The 20318-nt window shown below is 35.1% G+C and overlaps 1 protein-coding gene across 16 annotated transcripts in view; it reads left to right on the top strand.

Annotated features, from left to right (window-relative positions):
* The window catches only part of PMCA (plasma membrane calcium-transporting ATPase 3), an 88606-nt gene that overhangs the window by 32348 nt on the left and 35940 nt on the right, over positions 1-20318 (top strand). For 13 of the 16 annotated variants that reach the window (XM_069130324.1, XM_069130322.1, XM_069130323.1 and 10 more), the window contains 11 exons: positions 8317-8594; positions 8683-8880; positions 8986-9212; positions 9499-9634; positions 9727-9861; positions 11412-11447; positions 12527-12897; positions 13383-13867; positions 14234-15279; positions 16089-16303; positions 16773-16924. In XM_069130324.1, coding sequence (XP_068986425.1) covers positions 8438-8594; positions 8683-8880; positions 8986-9212; positions 9499-9634; positions 9727-9861; positions 11412-11447; positions 12527-12897; positions 13383-13867; positions 14234-15279; positions 16089-16303; positions 16773-16924 — 3158 coding nt within the window. In that variant the 5' untranslated portion in view covers positions 8317-8437. Of the gene's footprint in view, positions 1-5560; positions 5690-6336; positions 6643-8316; positions 8595-8682; positions 8881-8985; positions 9213-9498; positions 9635-9726; positions 9862-11411; positions 11448-12526; positions 12898-13382; positions 13868-14233; positions 15280-16088; positions 16304-16772; positions 16925-20318 lie in introns of those variants that run through there. The other 3 variants (XM_069130317.1, XM_069130315.1, XM_069130321.1) reach the window with 3 other exon arrangements.

Here is a 20318-nt window from a genome sequence, read left to right as displayed (position 1 = left end):
GGACCAACAGGATTTCGTTAATAATTGAGTCGGTGCAACCATCGAAAATCGATTGTACCGATGTCGATAATATTTAATAACCTCGTCGCTGCATTGATTCGGTTAAAATTCTGTAAAATAATACAAAGTTGAGAGATGGCGGAGAATTCTGCAAAGTTTAATGAAACGTAGACTGATGTCTTTCTCTGGTTTTTTTATATTCTACATGGCTCATCAGTCAGAAAAGCGCGAGTAATGAGATATGAAACAGTGAATGGTTTGTATGGCACTCGACAGCGCGCGCGCTCCATACGGGTAATTGCATACGAATGCACAAATGCATGCAAATCTTTCTGCGCTGTAAATCTCGCCTGTTCCGCGGGTTAATTGTCACTCTTCGCACCGGCTAAGGTCATCCCACTCTATTTCTACGCTACAGAGCTTGAATCTGACCATTAGATTCATTTTTTATCTAAATTTATTTAATGAATACATGGTGACAATTATGGTCGATTCTCATTACTAGATTGCGGATATTTATGCGAATTTATACTTTTATGAATACAATTTTAGAAAAATGGAACTGAAGTAGAAAATTATTTCATATACTAAATGTTGTAGAAAGTACTTTAGGTGTTTTATACAGTATACAGGGTGGTCCAGATAAAGTGCTACAATCTGTTTCCTTAGAAACTAATGGAGATATCAACTTCGTTTTTACTGTAATTAAATAGCGTACTGTTTTAGTGCCCAATTTATTTTTTGTGACGAATCGTAGACTGAAAAAAGGGGCCACTAGAGATTTTTTTAAATGGAAGGTTGTATTAATTTTTTGTGATTCAGATAGCTCTTATTGGGTTACATCTAAATTACTATGCTAATGAAATTTTAAGATAGTTCGTGGTATAAAAACAGAAAACAATATTCCGGAATAATACACGTAACGTGAGTCGTTAATAAAAGTGAAATTACAGTACTAGAATTTTTCTTCGAGAAGATAATATGGACGATAATGTTATTTAGGTTAGCTTCAGTTTAGGTTATGTTTGCATCGGTAGATACATATCGATTCGATAACAGTATCGATACGTATCGGCGCGTTAGATTTTGACCGATTTGCGTTATCTGTCATTAACGTACTTTTACAATCGAGATTTTGCAATCACGGGTATCAAAGTATCATCTTTGTCGCAAGTGATTTAATAGATTTACATTTTTCCATCTAGCGGAACGTTATCTCTGAAATCATGACGTAAATCGAGTAATGAGCTCTTATGGTAAATTACGTGAGAAGATTAGATGAGAAATGAGAATAGAGAGAAAGATTGTATCTCTTTCTCCTCTTTCCTCGTACATTTCTTGTCGTTGACTTAAACTCACATCAAACTATTTATGTCGTTTCGTTTGACCTCAGCGAGTCAGTGTATCTAGTAAATTTGCTCGGTATTCTTTGTTTCTTTTTTTAATAAAAAAGCTAGAAATATTAATTTATTCCATTTTAGCTTTATTTCACTAGTTTCAGTTACGTAGTCTAAATTATTATGCTTCACTAAATTATTATGTTCCCTAAAGAAATAAGTAATTTTGCGTATTATGTGCATTTTATACAGTTTCGCAGCTTTAAATTTCCCATAAATGCATAGAAATCTGCAGTACGAATGGTTATTGGGATTCCAGAGCTAATATCGAGTTTCCTATCTGTGTATAGTATTAGTGTGCTGTGAATCTATGGACTTGGTTAGATGATAAGTGTATATAATACAGTTTATATATATATATATATATATATATATATATATATATATATATACATACTGCAGGATATAGGACGTTATAAGTGTATGTGTTACAGTGCATGTACACACTTATCCTCTATCCAAGTCCATAGGTACAAAACGACAGAAATAGTACACACAGATAGGAAACTCAATACATATTAGCAAAAATATAATTGGCAACCGACACGTGCGGTCATGGCTAATCCCTGAAAGATGGAGGTATGGTGAATTCTTTAAGGGAATCCAGAAATAAGACAGAGCGTGTGTGTATGTTGTTCAGGATGGGCAACAGTACAGTTCAAACACGTGAAAACACTAAATATACACTGATCGTCCGTGCGGTAAGTCCGCGTCGAAATAGAGCAATTTTATCCGATTCAGTGAAAACTGATCCCGTGAGGCATTATAATTAGAGGGCGAGGAGTTATTGTTGGATTTCCCGGGATTATTGATGGATCGATTCTCGTTAACGTTTCATTGATCGTATTAATATTGTTCGTATGAAAAAAGATTCACATTCTCGAAAAAGTGCATCGCATAATACCAGAATCTCTCTCTTTTTCTCAATTATCCTCTGTGTGTGTGCGCACGAGCACAGGTGTGCGCGTGTGTCATTCGCTGCTGAAAGACGGTGGAGTTTTTCATTCGAAGGTTGGTAACCCTGCGTGAATGCGCCCCTGATAGGGATAGAGCGTGAAATTAATTGTAAAACAACGCCTGAAAATAAGGGCAGTTTACCACCACCTTTACGCTTACTATGGCAGTAGTTAGTCTTCGCATCAAATCAGTTTCTAATTAAGGAAGCCCACCCCTGGTCACAACTCTGCATCCATTGAACCTGTATAACTTATATGAGAGAAAAAGAGCGAGATTACACGATTTCTCTGTAGACTTTGCGTCATTAGCACACGGGTACGAGTAAAGAGAGATTTTATCGCCTTGAAAATTGCCAGGCATAATTGCAACTGCAAACGCTATAAATCGAGCAACCGGAAATTTTATACGTTAGGTTTATTGTTGGTTCGTATAATATTATTAAAATGCCATAAACAACGATCAATGTAAGCTAAAATCGTTGAGAAATAAAATTACGATAATCTTTTAGTCTGTCAAATGATTCATGCGGTATTTTTAAGGTTATATACGTATGATGATTCATGTGAATAAAAACCTGTACATCGATATAACTATTAACGTAGGATAAAATCGGTTGAAAAATAAAATGGTAATAATTTTTGAGGTTAAGTTCGTTGATGATTCATGCGATATTTTTGAGGTGTCATATATGTAGGACGATTAATATGAATTGAAATCTGTACATCAATATAACTATTAACGTAGAATAAAATTGTTGAAAAATAAAATGGCGATAATTTTTTAGGTTAAGTTCCGTCGATGATTGGTGTGAAATGATCAAGACGTCGTGTACGACGATTAGTATGGATGAAAATTTATTGAAAAATAAAATTACGATAAACCCATCTCTCGAACAATAAAAAGAATTTTCCAAAGTTCGATAACAAGAATTTCTCGACGTTTTCTATCTCTCTCGACTCGAGTGCTCGAACGAGTGTAAACAATGGAAGGGAATCCGCGTGAAAGTACGAAAATAGTTGGAATTGGATGGTAAAAAGAATTCCGTTTCCTCTCTCTTTAGTAACTCCCTCTTCTCCTCTTGCTTTGCCGCTCTGTTTGCCCCGTATCGACTCTCGGCTCTTCAGCTCAATCAACAATATCGACACGTACTCTCGAAATATAGAGCACAGAGAAAATATCTCTTTCCTCCACGCGGCCAAGGAAATGGCCTCTGACCGCTTCAAACAATTTCTTTTAGTTAAACGACACTCTTTAAATACGAGTGGTTATTGGGGTAGAAAAAAGAGCGTCGATTACTAAAACACGATAAACCGTGGTGACTTTATTGCGAATGAAAAAATCGAGGCAATTATTGCTTCCCGTTCGTCGAGTATCGGTAATACTTTATTCAATAATGACACCTCATTATGTTTATGAAATTTGTTACATACGACTTCTGGGAAAAAGAATAGAGTAAAACGAAATTAACGAGAAATCATTTACAAGAGAAGCCTTTACATCGATCATAAATCTATATCTTCTTATTAGTCTAGGATTTTTAATTATCTACCTTAACGTTCTTAAGGCACAGCATAAACATAAGAAACATTGAAATATATTAATAAATAAGATGACATTATTTTTGCTTTTAAAATTAAAAGTAGAAAAACTAGAATTGGCCCAAAGACAAAGTTATCCGAGGAAGGGACCGGACGAATTCATTTATAGAAATAGATATAGATCCAGTAATAGCATTTTGATTCTTACTATTGGTATAGAAATCCATATATACTTAGCTCTTTTGTAATCCAGCTATTTTATTCACATGTATCTGAAAGACTTAAAAAGTCAAGAGAAAATTATGAAAACAAAGTCATTTGTAGACTGAAAAATTGTACACAATGCATATAATATGCAAAGATATATAAAATAGTTAAAGTCCAAGAGTATGTACTATTACACTTAGTTGATGAAACAAATTTCTATTTAGATTCCATTTCTTTAATTATACTCATAAAGGTATGAAGTACTTAAAAATCTATGGTGTATATTGTATCTTTGAAGATTCACAATGGTTTCTCAAAATGTACTCCTTATGATCTTCAGTAGATAAAACAGTTGTCTATCTAGGTTCCATTTTTTAAATTATATTTATAATAATGTGAATTTGCATAAACATTCGCTGTTTAGTGATTTATCGCACAAGCAGTTTCTATAAGATACCCTTGAAGAATGCGATCATTTCGCTTAGATCATCGCGAATTTTCGTTCTCTCACGATGATGTCTGTCATACAGCAGTTGTTAATAGGTATTTAAGGCTGCGGTAACTAGTTGTTTAGCGGGAGTTCGTTTGTAATAGGATGGAAATAAAGTTGTGAGTAAAAATTACGTAAACGTGATGAATGAATCAGGTTGAACTTTCCAAGTAAAAATGTGCGGCCAGGAGCGTTCAGTTGATTGCGAGACTCGTTATGTGATGTATCGGTTCTGTTGTGTTGAATTCCGCTTGGTGTGTTCCACGATATCGTAAATTACATATTGCAAAACGCTCGCGACTGTTCGCATCTACGACACAGATTACAACGTACATATCTCGACTTACACGAATTAATTAAGTTATTTATCAAAGCAATTCTCTATGGATCGTTTCATTTGTTAAGAAGTTTCGGTATTACATAGCAAACGTCTCGTTGGAACTAAGAGTAACTGATCCGTGAAAGAGTTAACACGTTTTCTACCGCACGGTGGTCATCGGTCACCCACGTCACTAAATTTTTTAGAATAATTAAAATGAGATAAAGATAAAGTTCATGGATTAAATAATTATCAGTAATGTGAATGACTTGGATAACATTACCAGAAAAAAGAGCGCAAATATAATGTAATATTTTGCAAAAATAAAATGTTACGGTGCATTTCAATCTATCGCAGTTGTCAAGGAGAATTATAGAAAATTCTATAGATATGTAAAAAAATATATCAAAAGATTCATTGAATAAATTTAATATTATAAATTATAACCAGACTGCAGATTTTTCTGCATTTATGGGTAATATGCAAAAATAGACAAAATATATTACTTGTTATAATATTTAAGTTAAACTTCTATTTTAAAATATTCTATTTTCTAACTAGATTCTGTTTTTTTAAATTACACTCATAAAAATATAAATCTGCATAAATATCCACAGCTCAGTTATAATATTGGTTCATCTTTACCTTCCAGTGTCAGGTCTAGTAGAAAATAGTGGAATTTCTCTATAGCTCGTACATTTATTGGAAAATTTCAATATTAAACAATTGAACGGAAGCAAGCCTCCTAAATCAAAATTTTGTAAACTTCGAACAGAAAGAGGTATTGTACATACAAATTTTATGAAATAAATCTAAAAACATTCTAGGTTATAATTTAGAATGATGAATCTGTACAATGGCTCCCAAAACTTTACGCATATTTACCACAGAAAATTTTTTTTTACATTGTACGAAACTTTTCGTGATTTCGTTAGCACTGTAATGAGATAATATATTGAATATATATGTATATACACACATTTTCGAATTGATTTCAAATTTACATAATATTCAAAAATATATATATATATATACATATATGTATATAGTGCAAACATATACTCAGTGAAAAATTAGTATACAGCATGGATAGCAGTCTTAAATATACAATTAATGCTAAAAATGGCCTCACTAAATATTGTGGCTTATTGATATAGTAAATACTTTGGTTGTTCAAATATTTTGATGATCTTTGAGAAGTGTATACTTTCAATAAATATCTTGTAACTTCTATATACATTTTCACATGTGTTTCAAATTTGACCAAAATAATCATGATAGTCGTATCTCGTTACCAATGAAATTTTAAAATGTTTTCTGTAATATATAAATAAAAAGTTTCTGGATGTATTCTTTCATGAGACACATAATACTAGAAACATTACAATTTATAATAACGTTAGTTTCTTTTACGACATCATGGTTTAGAGCATCGAGCCGCAAGTGGAACCAGTGGAAAATAGTGAAACTTTGCGCAGTACGCGTGCGAGCAGCTAGAGGGCAACACGAATCGATTACTACTTTGCTAATGGCTTATTTCACTTAACACGCCTTTCCGTGGCGAGCAAGTTCGCTGCCTAGAGCGGTGTTCGTGTCGCGAATCAGGGTTTCTGCACGTTCTGTGATTGACAGGGAAGAATGAAGCTTCGTGGCCGTAACCAGTGAAGGGGAGGTCAGTTTGCATGCCAATTCGCGATCTGTTGTCGCCGTCAACACGTAAACTGTCACCAGAAGGTAAACGGGCTATTCTATCCCTCTGTGTTTCTCCCTATGTCTCTGTCGTCGCTCTGTCTCTTTTCCGCGATCGGTGTTATTTTTAGACAGGCTATATCGTCGATGTTCGTTCAATTGCAAGCTCCCGTTACATCGTTTCTTCGTTGTGACATCATTTCGGAAGAGAGTGTCTGCCACTTTTACTGCCGTCTCTCAGTAATGACTCATTTGTCAAGGTACATAACCTCAAAACTATGTCGGCGTTCGATGACAGTCTAGGCCAGGCCACTCGTGGCAGCCTTTTACTTTACGTCCATAGCGCTCTACGGTTATTCTATCGCATCTAACAACTTCTTTTTCGTGATTTTCCAGGGATCGAATGAAATTATTAACTGTTATAAATAAAAGTTATTTACTGAACTTTTAACTTTACAGTTATTTCTTTTCTGTTTTATGTAAAACCCAGTTAGTATTGTCTAATTGTAGATAAGATTAAATTTTATTTTATTTAATTTTATTTTAGTTCTGCATTTTAAACGATGTAGGCTATCACTGGCATTGTGGAAGATGTAGAATATAAATTGTAATTAAATATTTTAAAGTTACGAAACTTAACTCTAATCTAAACTGAGTGGTTGTCTACTGCATAACTCAGGAATAGCAATTGAGGTTTAGGTTACGTGTGCGCTCAGAGTTCAGAGATTAGTTTTAGGAGCAATATATTTTCTAAATTACTTTCGTTAGTGTAAGTCTTGAAGGCTACTAGTTGAATTAACAATGGCATGCCACAGAATAATCTGTTTTCCACAACCTGAATGTTTTCTAAGGGGAATAGATGTCCTAGCTTAATTACAACTCTTTTATGCTTCCAAGAAAATAGAAGTTTCTTATTCATGTAAAAATGTATGGAATAAAAGTTTCAATAAGTTCACTTTATAACTGTTTTCTTGAAGCGGGAAGGATATTGATTAAAAAATTATATCCTATTATTTCATAACTAATTTTAAATTTTAGGTTTCATTCAATTCTTGCGATTTCCAATGTTTGTACTTATCAGTCGATAATTTTAAAGTTCAATGACTTGTATTTCCTGTTGTTTGGATTTCCTCTCATCACTTGTATTGATTCTAATAGGAGTATTATGATTTCTATTGTGATATATATATTGGATATATTTTAGAATATTAATATTTGATGAAATTGAATCTTTGGTTTTCTATGATTATATGTACTTGATAATTTATAGAAATTGCATAACTTTAATTCTTAGAAATAATAATGTCCATTGCCTATGGAAAAATTAAGGTGCCATTTAAACTGCATACATATATATAACCTTGAAATCTTTCACTATTGGTGATATAAAATGGAATTGCATTTTCATAAAGCTCTTTCTGTGTCAGACTTTTCAATATTGATAGTGTAGTATCATGAGATAAGGATATTTATCTCATTTTTTTTTACCATTTCATCAAGACCAGAAGTACCAATATAATTATGACATAATGACACATCTGTTTAAATAACTATGACTCGCATTGCCATTATCATATGCTAATATCTTATTTTTTAATTAGCATTCATAGCACAGCAATAAAAACCATGCATATCTTAGTTTGAGAATGGCAGTCCTTGATATAAGAAAGATTTGTTGAATGGAATGGAGTTTTAGGATGATTTTCTTATCTGTTGCAGCTGTTGGCCCTCCAATTTTCTGGAGGCCAGTGGTGTCAGTGACACCAGAGAATAATACGAGCTGCTAGCGTGAAGGAGTACAGTAGAGTTGGCTTAGGCCAACGTCGGTGTACAAAGCAAAATGGCAACAATAGATGGCCGACCAACCCAATATGGTATCACTCTTAAGCAACTTCGTGAGCTCATGGAGCTCCGGGGACGTGAAGGTGTCAATAAAATCAGTAGTTATGGTGGTGTGCAGGAGATTTGTAAAAAATTATACACTTCACCCAGTGAAGGTAAGATTCTACCCTTGTGTAGTTCTATGATTCAAAATATGCATGTACAAATGAAATATTCACAGAAGAAACTACTTTCACTGTGCAGGTCTCAGTGGATCAGCAGCTGATATCCAACATAGACGAGATACATTTGGTTCCAATCAAATACCTCCAAAACCACCAAAAACGTTTCTACAACTAGTGTGGGAAGCTCTTCAAGATGTTACATTAATCATCTTGGAAGTAGCTGCATTGGTTTCATTAGGTCTTAGCTTTTATCAGCCAGCAGATGATGAGGAGAGACGTAAGTATGAATTTTAATATTATTTCTTAGCTGTTGGGTAAAGAATAAGAATAAACGTATTCTGTAAGATATAAAAAAATGCATTTTTTTTATGAACTTTTACAGCTTTGATAGATGAAGATGAATCAAAGTACGGTTGGATAGAAGGAGCTGCTATATTTGTTTCTGTGATCTTGGTGGTAATAGTAACAGCTTCCAATGATTACTCTAAGGAAAAACAGTTTAGGGGTCTCCAAAGTCGGATAGAAGGGGAGCATAGATTCTCTGTCATTCGGCAAGGAGAGGTCAAACAGATCTCTGTGACTGACATTGTTGTTGGTGATATATGTCAGGTATGTGCAGCAGACTATGCATTGTACTAGCAGAAAGTGTATTTCAAATGCAGTCAAGTACGATTTACGATTCTCTGGTTAACACGAAAAGCCCATATTTGAATCAGTAACATGATTTAATATAGAAACATTTGTACTTAAATTTGGCAACTTCTTGAACATATCGTTTTGTCTGAGAATTTGTCAATAAATCACATGCATCGATAATGAGTTTCGGGATACGAACATTACTTCGTCGAAAAAACATAAACAAGGTCTTCCCTAAATTGGGTAATCTACAATTCAGATAAAATATGGAGACCTGCTGCCAGCAGATGGTATCCTTATACAAAGCAACGATCTCAAAGTGGATGAGTCCAGTTTAACCGGAGAGTCAGACCATGTTAAAAAAGGAGAATCGTTCGATCCCATGGTACTCTCAGGTGAGGGTTCTGTTTCACAGATCGAACACCGATAATTAAATTTGTTTTCTGTGTTGGGATGGTAATCACAGTGACTTCTGTCCCTTCTAAAGGTACACATGTGATGGAGGGTTCTGGGAAAATGTTAGTTACTGCTGTGGGCGTTAACTCCCAGGCTGGTATTATCTTTACTTTGTTGGGTGCTGCTGTTGATCAACAAGAACAAGAAATCAAGAAGATGAAGAAAGGTATGTAAACTCGATTTCAGTGGGGAATGGAACGATCGATGCAAGGTGTCCTGAATTAGTTCTTAAACATTTTGGGATAAGATAAAGTAGTGTAGTGTTCGGAAATTATCATTTTGAGAACAAAATATTTAAGGAAGATCATCGGAATTTAAAATGATTACCTTGGCATCTTGAAGGAAGCAAATATTACGGATAATTTTGTTTTCAAAATGGTAAGACTTGCCAAGTTCTCCCACTATAGTACTTTAAAAAATTAATTGGAACTCGCTACTCTCCTCCTGTGGAAAATGCTAGAAATTTTTATCCGAATAAATTACAAAGAAGTTTAACTACTAATTGTTTTAAGAGAGAGCAGTAGCGGGTATTACGAAACGCATGGCACAAAATACGTGAAAGAAAAGTAGAAAACCAACAATTGACGCATGGTGTTTATTTTGGATTGACGCGAGAATATTTTATCGTGAACTTAGTTTTTCCAGTTATTTGTGACACTTTCATTTTCCTTAGCATGTGTTTGCGGTACTTTTGAAATGACTCCTTGATCGGTATACTAATTTCTTTCCTTTGAAGAAAACATTTAGCTCATAGCTCACTTTATCGTCATTGCATTGAGAGTAATATTGCATTAAAGGAAGAAAAATTTTTTGAAAAATGAAGTAGAGAGTGAATGGTTAGAATAGTACAAAATCTTGCAATTCGTAGAAATTAAACTTTAAGTAAGCAGTTAAATATTTATTAGTATCGCACGTTAATTGCAGCTATTATTATTATTATTACTATTATTATTATTATTATTATTATTATTATTATTATTACTATTATTATTAGTTACTCACATCATGTGCCTTTTTTGAAATATTTATATTAGCCTGCATCTGGTTGTTAATGTTCGTATCTCTGTCTTATGTGTTTATGTATAAAAACCCTCCACTGAATGAGTTAGAAGTATTTTTAGTGTTACTGTTACGTATAGATCAATTCTTACTAACTTTTTATAGAAGGTGGAGTAAGTAACTCTCTAATTTTCGATTTTTGAACAGGGATTCAGCTTATATCTTTATACCACCTTCTATTTCAAAAATATCAAACGTTAATAGTAAGAATCGACCTTAAGACTATTTACAAAGGATTAAATAGACATAAATCCAGTTTGCTTTCTTGTGATTTACGCTGTTGTGTGTTGTGTATGTTGCACAACCTGGAAGGCCCTTTAAGTGTTGTATAACATGTTTTTTACACTGTCCCTTGAATACTCTGTTCAGATGAGGTAATTAACAGAATAAGAAAAGAAAAAAGAGACACTACAAATACATACAACAATAACAAAAAACGAAGCTAGCGTTGATGAGAGAAAGAAAAACCTTCTAGGCTGTTCATTTAGGATTATTAATTAGTATTATGCTAGAATACGAGAACAGAAAAGACGATAAAAATCGGGAGATTAAGAATGAAAGAGAATTTTCAAAAATATGGCATAACTTACGACTGGCATATTACATTTTTAGATAGACTGCTAATCGATTTTGTTTTGCATGCGTTTTTTTATCTAGAGGCTAAGAAGCAGCGGAAGAAGAAGTCATTAACAGGTGAATAAAGTACTATCATAAATCATTACTGTTCATCACTTTGATGTTCGACATATACATTAAATGAGCACGCGCGCGTATTTATTTATTTATCTTAAAAAATAATTTTCTTTTAATTTTTTCTAGATTTCTGTATATTTTTATTTAAAGTACGCACGCGTCACGAAAAATCTTTTAAGTTCTACTTACAGATAAATAGGATAACACTTTTAATTTTGAACTTTTGTCCTTTATGTCACCACTCTGTATGTTTTGTTCACTGCACTCTCTATATTATACATTTATGTATATGGCCTCTGTAACGTGAAGACAGAAATTTGTTGTCAAATCAATCTACTTTTTTCTTTCACTTCTATTGTTCCTATCTTGTCTTCTTGATCCATTTGTTCTCGTACAAATTAAGTGGGGAAGATTTATGAAGACAGCGTGAAAGAGTAAAGTTATGTCTCATCCGTGCTTCTCTGTACCTTTTGTTATATTTGATTCTGTGAATGCTTCCAATAGCAGTGGTTCTATGCATATTTGAAGAAGAATCTTAGCCGCTATTAAAGTTTTGTATAGCTTCTGATTATTTCTGCATTTATTTCAATAGCGCCCTGTCTTTCTTTTTCTCTCTTTTGTATACTTTATAATAATTTTACTCACCTCTATTTCATAACATGTAACTGTTATGCTTTTCGATTAATCCTTGATTATATTCTCTCCATTTTTGCCGGCTTATTGGTACCGTTTACATTTCTTTTTCTTTTTCTTTGGTAGATACTGATTACTAACATTAGTCACCAGTATCATAATATTAGTTAGAGTATGTAAAGCAATGTAGTTGTAAATGTAGTACGAGGAAACTCGATTCCACTGGTCATCTAATTCCTATGTAATTTTGGACAATATTGCTATATAAAAATCCAAAATTAAACAATGTATCTGCACCTTCTTAAATATTACTACTTTCTAAATTGTATTGTTTTAAAGTTAGAATTAATTAAAAGACGATAAATCAAGAAGGAAGAAATGGGAATCGAGCTTCAGACGGTGTGGTTATAGATGAACTCAAATGAATCTGTATGTTGCTAATGAAGGAGATGAAGCTGGAGAAATAACTGGAAACAGCCATGTGAGTGGAGGCAAGCACGAGGCCGGGGAGAACCATCATGCAGCCAGCCATGCGGGCGGAGCAGAAGGGAAGAAAGAGAAGAGTGTTTTACAAGCCAAGCTAACTAAACTCGCCATACAAATCGGTTATGCCGGCTCGACCATAGCAGTGCTTACTGTTATCATTCTAGTCATTCAGTTCTGCGTTACCACGTTTGTGATAGAGGGGAAACCTTGGAAAAATATGTACGCTGGTGATCTGGTGCGGCATTTGATCATTGGTGTAACGGTACTCGTAGTCGCCGTTCCCGAAGGTCTTCCTCTAGCTGTCACCCTCTCCCTCGCTTATTCCGTTAAGGTAACTATTCATCAATTTCATTCCCTCAGAACTTCAGAATTAGTAGAATAGTTTGAAAAAGCGTTATTGTGTTTCTACGAACAAAATGAACTCCTGTTCTATTTATAAATCTTTAAAAGTCACTGTATCCTCACTGTAGAGAGGAGCACTCTTGAGATTTACTCTTCGCATTAAAGGTTGTAGATTTCTTAAGACTCTATCCATATTAAGTTATCGGAATGCACTCAACAGCTTTCTACTTTATCATAAATATTTTCTTTTTATTTCTATTTCTATTTTATTAATATTTCTCTTTTTATTTTGTTTCTAAATTAATAATTAAGATGATAGAGAAAAACAGGGAAAAACAAGGAATAGAGTAAAATGATAGAGAAATATTAAAATTCTGTAAATTCTTCATTTTACTCTTTATTTGATATTAAAATTTTGTGAAGGAATATTGTTGATGTATGAGTATACAATTATGTATGATTCTCTGTGTATAGAAAATGATGAAAGACAACAACTTGGTACGTCATTTGGATGCTTGCGAAACTATGGGTAACGCCACGGCAATCTGTTCGGACAAGACTGGTACCCTGACAACCAACCGGATGACCGTCGTTCAGTCGTACATATGCGAGAAAATGAGCAAAAAGGTCCCGGAGTTCTCGGAGATCCCGTCGCACATCGGAAACTTAATAATTCAAGCTATCGCTGTTAATTCGGCGTACACATCCAGAATAATGCCCCCGCAGGAACCTACAGAATTGCCGCTTCAAGTCGGTAATAAAACCGAATGTGCCTTACTTGGATTCGTAGTAGCCCTGGGCATGAACTATCAGACGATACGAGACGATCAACCTGAGGAAACCTTCACACGGGTGTACACGTTCAATAGCGTTAGGAAGAGCATGTCTACTGTCATCCCGAGGAAAGGTGGTGGATACAGACTCTTCACCAAGGGCGCTTCCGAGATCATTATGAAGAAGTATGTTGTTTTCTTTCCTGAGCCAATTATAATTCATAGATCAAACGTGGAAAACACTTGCTGTATTTTACAGGCCGATGTTATTGTGAAAGAATGTATTATTTACCATAAAATTGTTACAAGCTTGTTGTTTTTCATTTGAAAGCAATTTTAAAATTTAACTCCTTGTCAACTGGTCACATGTCATGAAAATTTTTTATTAAATTTTTCGTTATGAGGTCTCTTGAAAAATATTTACTGTTCCTCTTTTTTAATTATGTTATGCTGAAATAGATCTTTTTAATCGCTGAATAATATGAAAATTAAGAGATCATAAGAATTATAGTTATATTCTTCTTCTATAATCTTCACGTTTTATTGTTTCAGATGTGCCTTTATATATGGTCGTGAAGGTCATTTGGAGAAATTTACCAGAGAGATGCAGGAGCGTCTGGTAAAGAACGTGATCGAGCCGATGGCGTGCGACGGACTGCGTACGATCTGCGTCGCATATCGCGACTTCGTTCCCGGCAAGGCAGAGATCAATCAGGTTCACATCGACAACGATCCGAATTGGGAGGACGAGGAGAACGTCGTAAACAATCTCACGTGTTTGTGCATCGTCGGTATTGAGGACCCGGTACGTCCGGAGGTGCCGGACGCGATCAGGAAGTGTCAGAAGGCGGGCATCACTGTGCGAATGGTGACTGGAGACAATATAAATACTGCGCGTTCCATTGCCCTGAAATGTGGGATTTTTAAGCCGAACGAAGACTTCCTGATCTTAGAAGGCAAAGAGTTCAACAGGAGGATCCGTGACGCTAACGGCGAGGTACAGCAACATTTGCTGGACAAAGTGTGGCCGAGGTTAAGGGTGTTGGCTAGGTCGTCGCCTACAGACAAATACACGCTCGTGAAAGGCATAATCGATAGCAAAGCGAGCGTGAGTCGCGAGGTTGTTGCTGTAACCGGTGATGGAACGAATGACGGTCCTGCTTTGAAAAAGGCGGATGTCGGCTTTGCCATGGGCATCGCCGGCACCGACGTCGCTAAAGAAGCTTCTGATATCATTCTAACGGACGATAATTTCTCGTCGATCGTGAAGGCAGTTATGTGGGGTAGAAACGTCTACGATAGTATAGCGAAGTTCTTGCAGTTTCAATTGACCGTCAATATCGTCGCTGTTATAGTTGCTTTTATCGGAGCATGTGCCGTGCAAGATTCCCCCCTTAAAGCGGTGCAGATGTTGTGGGTGAACTTAATCATGGACACATTAGCATCTCTTGCATTGGCCACCGAAATGCCAACGTCTGACCTTCTTCTTCGTAAACCGTACGGTCGCACGAAGCCGCTCATCTCCAGGACAATGATGAAGAACATTCTCGGCCAAGCTGTCTATCAATTGTCTGTAATTTTTATGCTTCTTTTCGTTGGTAAATATTCTTGTTTTTCGCTCATTCATTGTATGAGTCCCTCAGAGAATCCATGCTGATCAAACTGGCCATATATTGGACAATTACAAATATTACTTTCTAAAATTTAGCTTAGAATTCTTTTTCTAAAATGTTCAATTTTAATATGATCAGTTTGGCTTCTGGGAGGTTCATATATTCTCTGTCATCTCTGAATCCAAAAAAATAAAAAAAGAAAATTGTATATATAAAAAGTTCGAATATGTGCTACTTGAACCATTTAGAAACTACATTGGTCAACTTCATAAATTGGAAAGTACAGGAAAATGATAACGTCGCAAACACTGTTTAAATTCATCTTAGAATTTACTATTATTTATGTCACCTTCTTGCGATAAATTAACTTATGGAAGTAAGTCATTTGTTTCTTGAGAAGTAAATATTAATCGTATACATATTTAATGAAATTAAAAAATGAATAAAAGATAGAGTTCATCGGTGTGGCTTCTGAGAGACTTATTTGTCGCGCAGAAAGCGACATTTGAGATTTACATAAGAAATCTTATTTCTTTCTATACACACAACGCGTGTGTCTATTTTTACGATTGTATTGGATCCATTGGAAATAACCAGTCAGGCTTGCGTTCCTTCCAAGTGTCTTCTTTTAAGCGATGAACTACAACAATATTAAAGAAAGAGAAATAACAAGAAATAATTCGGATTATTGTCAAGCGTAATAACTTTGTGAGAATGATTTTGTTTTTTGATTTCGAGATGACTAAACCGATCAAAACAAAACATTTTTTAACAGTGAGCTATTTGATTGATAGGTGATAAGATGCTTGACATCGAAACAGGCCGAGGAGTTGCGCAGACTGGTGGCGGTCCAACGCAGCACTTCACCATCATCTTCAACACATTCGTCATGATGACTCTTTTCAACGAATTTAACGCTAGGAAAATCCATGGTCAGCGTAATGTCTTCCAAGGAATATTCACCAACCCCATCTTTTACTCTATCTGGATCATGACATGTCTAGCGCAGGTAGACCATATTTCTTACATTCTGTCATATATTTCTTAAGAATATTATTAGAATTATGATTATGTGTTTAACAATATATTCGTGTTCGTTTTCAATATCTTGATATATGGGACATTAGGGATAGAAATTGTCAATATAGTAGAACATTAGAGAGATTAAATGTTTCTCTACTTATTTAATAGCCAAGTCTAGTATAGTATGATATATAGAATTTGAACTTGCAATGGAAGAATCTATTAATATTTATCCTTAGCTTTCTATTCTATTAATAACAAATAGTCAGCTAATAAATAGCCTTTAGATAGAATTTCACATTTTCTCACTCTCAATTAATTAGAAGATAGGTTTAACGAAGGGAAGAATTCCAGCCAAGGAGAAACGGACACGAGAGAAGCTCTTTAACACTTGGGTGACACCGAAATTACCATTTCTTGTGTCTCCTCAATAAAATCCTATGTCTGTTTTCTAGGTAATTATCATACAATACGGTAAAATGGCGTTCAGCACGAAAGCTCTCACATTAGAACAATGGATGTGGTGCCTGTTCTTCGGAGTCGGTACTCTATTGTGGGGCCAAGTAATTACGACTATTCCTACGCGCAAGATTCCTAAAATCCTTTCGTAAGTTATAAACATATTCATGTAAAAAAACTACCCTTTTTTTTAATGTGTAGATGATGAGAGATACTTCTGTTCGGTCTAGCGGGCGCAACCTAACTTAAAAAAAGAAAAAGAAAAGAAGAAAAGAATACAATAGTCACGCCCACGTGTTGCGTTCTCGTTCAGAAAATATTTTGAAATAATATTTTTTGTTACATGTTCTTTTTTTCAGTTTCTCTTTTGTTCGTATTGTATAATTTTTGTCTTACTACTTTTTTTCTTTTTGTAATCTTTTTCTGATATAAACTCAAAGGCGAGAATGCCGGAAGTCAACGTGTAGCGACTACTCAAAAAAAAAAGAAAAAAAAAAAGACATCTAGAAGCTATGAACAACTAAAGCAGCCATATTGCACGCATTACTAAGTAAATCAGGAGTATGTAAGATGGGAGAATATTGTAAATATTTCTTGCTTTCTTGCATTGTGTGACGCGACAGGAACGCGTTACATCAGGGATGCTACATTGACTAAAATGCATAAAATAATGTAATTGGGAAACTTCTTTAAAGCTTTGAGAATGAATCTGAAAAATACGCTCTCATGTATGCCTTGTATTGTCTTGTCAAACTAACTAGTCTTGGAAATTGGAAGCGCGATTACATGAATCTTGATTGAAGTTCTAACGTACGAGTTGTCATACGTAGCTTCTATGAGTTTTTATTGAGACCCTCCTGGTACACGATAGTCGCCTTTGCATGAACCTCTTTATCTTAATCGAAATTTCTATTGAGAAAGATTTTTCATGTATATGTATTTATATATCAATACTTGGAAGTTGTATTTAATAATTGAGCACGATTAATTCAGCGTTCGTCTATTGTACGAGTACGGAATCTCTGTTATTGGAGAATATATTGCCTCTTGACGGTGGTTGATAGTTGTATAAGGATGTATTGTTCGAATTTTGTATGTAATTCTTAATATTAAGATCGAGAATTTTGTATTAACTATTGTTGTATTTTCCAATTCTTACAATTTATGTATAGTTATTCTCGATATTAATTTAAAGAGATTTTTGAAGTTACATATATTGTTCGCACAGTATTTCCTATTATATAACTAAACCCCATCGCTATCATACAATATACAAGATATATGCGTGTAGCAACATCGAAAAGACGGTACCATTTGAAAGATAAGTATCATCATAATCGGTATCGTGTAAAAGTGTAATAGAAGGGAGGCATGCATCGTGGAAATCATATTGATTACTATTATTATTGATAGCTGTATAATCGTAGCGCTTCTGTTGGTTTATGTTCTCGCTTCTAGGAATCCTTTTCTATTGCTTTTGCCCGTCATATGTTTCTCACTCCACCATAATAACGTATTGCTTTATGTAGCATGCTCCCTAGACGCCCAGATATTAAGGAAACCCAATTAAAACCATGAATATGCAAACACTGTGATCTGAATTGAACACATTGGACAAGAATGATAGCGCGTGCTCAGCTGTTCCCTCGCTCCCCTTTTTTGTAATTGTACATTAGCGCTGGCCAAGTAATGAAGCGTTCCAGGTTTCTTCCATGGAAGAAACTTTGAACGTTTGGAGACAAAGACAATAATAAAACAAAAACACAGTATCTAAATATAGGAAAGACCTTATATATCTTTGAATTATTGTTTCATGAAAATTGAAGAACCTGGAGATTGGTCGATGGAAACCTGAATAAATTCTGGAAAACGTTTTTGAACTGAGAATTATGGAAGAAGTATGTTTGGAAGATTAAAAGAATCAAGATTCAAAGATATCTAATCATGATGGATCTGGAATATTCATAGGAATTTGTGGAATATGTATTTATTTGGATACTGGAAGTATGTAGAGTCTCCATCGAAAAAAAACGAGTATTAGTTCCCTTGGTGGATATTATACTGTTACTCGTTTCTCATTTGGTAAACCTGGACCTCGTATATTAGGCTTAGCCGTTGCATGACTGAAGACCCTTCTCCGATGTCTACGTACTTGTTTGTGTAAAAGAGTAACCAATGAAAACGGCGTCCTAATGATTCACTATACTCTCACGATATTATCTAAACATACACTGTATTTTGTAACATTTGCATTTTCTGTTTGGTGCAAGGGATCTCAGTAGCGCGCTTGAACCGAGTTCAAGTTTGTGAACTTTTGGTTCTGAAGTTCTCACAGAGCTGAAAATTCGGACTAACTAGATACTATTATTACAATAAGTGGTAACTTTTGCGCTTAGCGCTTTATCTGTAATCATTCCGCTCTCTCGCTGGAGCTGTTACGACTCTGTTTTTTCAACAACTTTTAACTGTCTATCTGTCTTTCTTTCTTTCTGTCTGTCTCTCCCTATCTCGTTTCGTTCTTGTACTTTCTCTGTCCCCATCTTTATCCATTACACGCACGGAGCCGAACTTTCTCCTTCTGAACCGGTTTTTTTTCATTCTCTGCATCTGTTTCTCTCTGTCCGCTTAGGCTATGCCTCCCAATTCGCAAGTTGAAAATTAGGGGACGAGAATCCCTTGCGAATTGGGACCAGCGATTCTCGCTGCTCTCGCGTCGAGCGCACTAAAAATACTAAAAAGAAAAGAAAGAAAAAAAAAAAGAAGATAATTAAAGATACACGAGCAATAATCAGATAACAAAATATGGTCATCATCGATACAGGATATAATATACGTATGTGTATTGTGGGACGCTTCTGTGTGGTCGTCCTGGTCAACTATACGAACACGATGTTATGATCACGGGAGGTGAAACGAAAACCTATATACATAACGATATATGGGGTTCTCACACGTTTTTATATTAATCTTCTGCATTCGCTTGTTAAAGCTTTTACTGAGCCACTTGTCGTAGGACACATAGAGAAGTAGTGGCGGTTTTTTCTTGAGCTTTACTTGCAAAATTTGTCCCTCCTGAACAGGTAAGGGAGATCTCGCATCTTGCTGGGCGACAAAACGGCACACGTTGCAGAGGATACCGGAAGTTATATATGTATGCCATTCAGACTCGTTAAACCGTGCGAAAAATGAACTGAAAGAGAAAAGAAAGAAAAAAGATAAAAGAGCAACCTGTCCAGAGGAGAAGGGAAAATTTACGAAATACCAAAGATCTCACACCCAAAGTCCTGAAATTTACCAGATCACGCGTGCATCGTTCCCCAGAACGTGTTGTTACATCACTTAATCCTCCTCCTCATTGTCATTGTGTTTTTCCTTTACTTTAACTTCTTTTTATTGTTCTCTCTTTTTTTTCCCCCTATCAGCTCTGTTCATCGCTGTCGCCCTTCTCCTAACAAGTACAAAAGTATCTCTTTCGTCATCATACACGCCATATACATAGACATTATCCATTCACACATGTACAGTCGTTTCTTCATCTGCAG

This window comes from Bombus flavifrons, chromosome 16 (genome assembly GCF_040668555.2).
Source record: "Bombus flavifrons isolate JBK064 chromosome 16, iyBomFlav1_principal, whole genome shotgun sequence".
Classification (NCBI taxonomy): Eukaryota; Metazoa; Arthropoda; class Insecta; order Hymenoptera; family Apidae; genus Bombus; species Bombus flavifrons.
The sequence above is the reverse complement of the archived record's forward strand: the minus strand, read 5'-3'. Positions and strand labels throughout refer to the sequence as shown.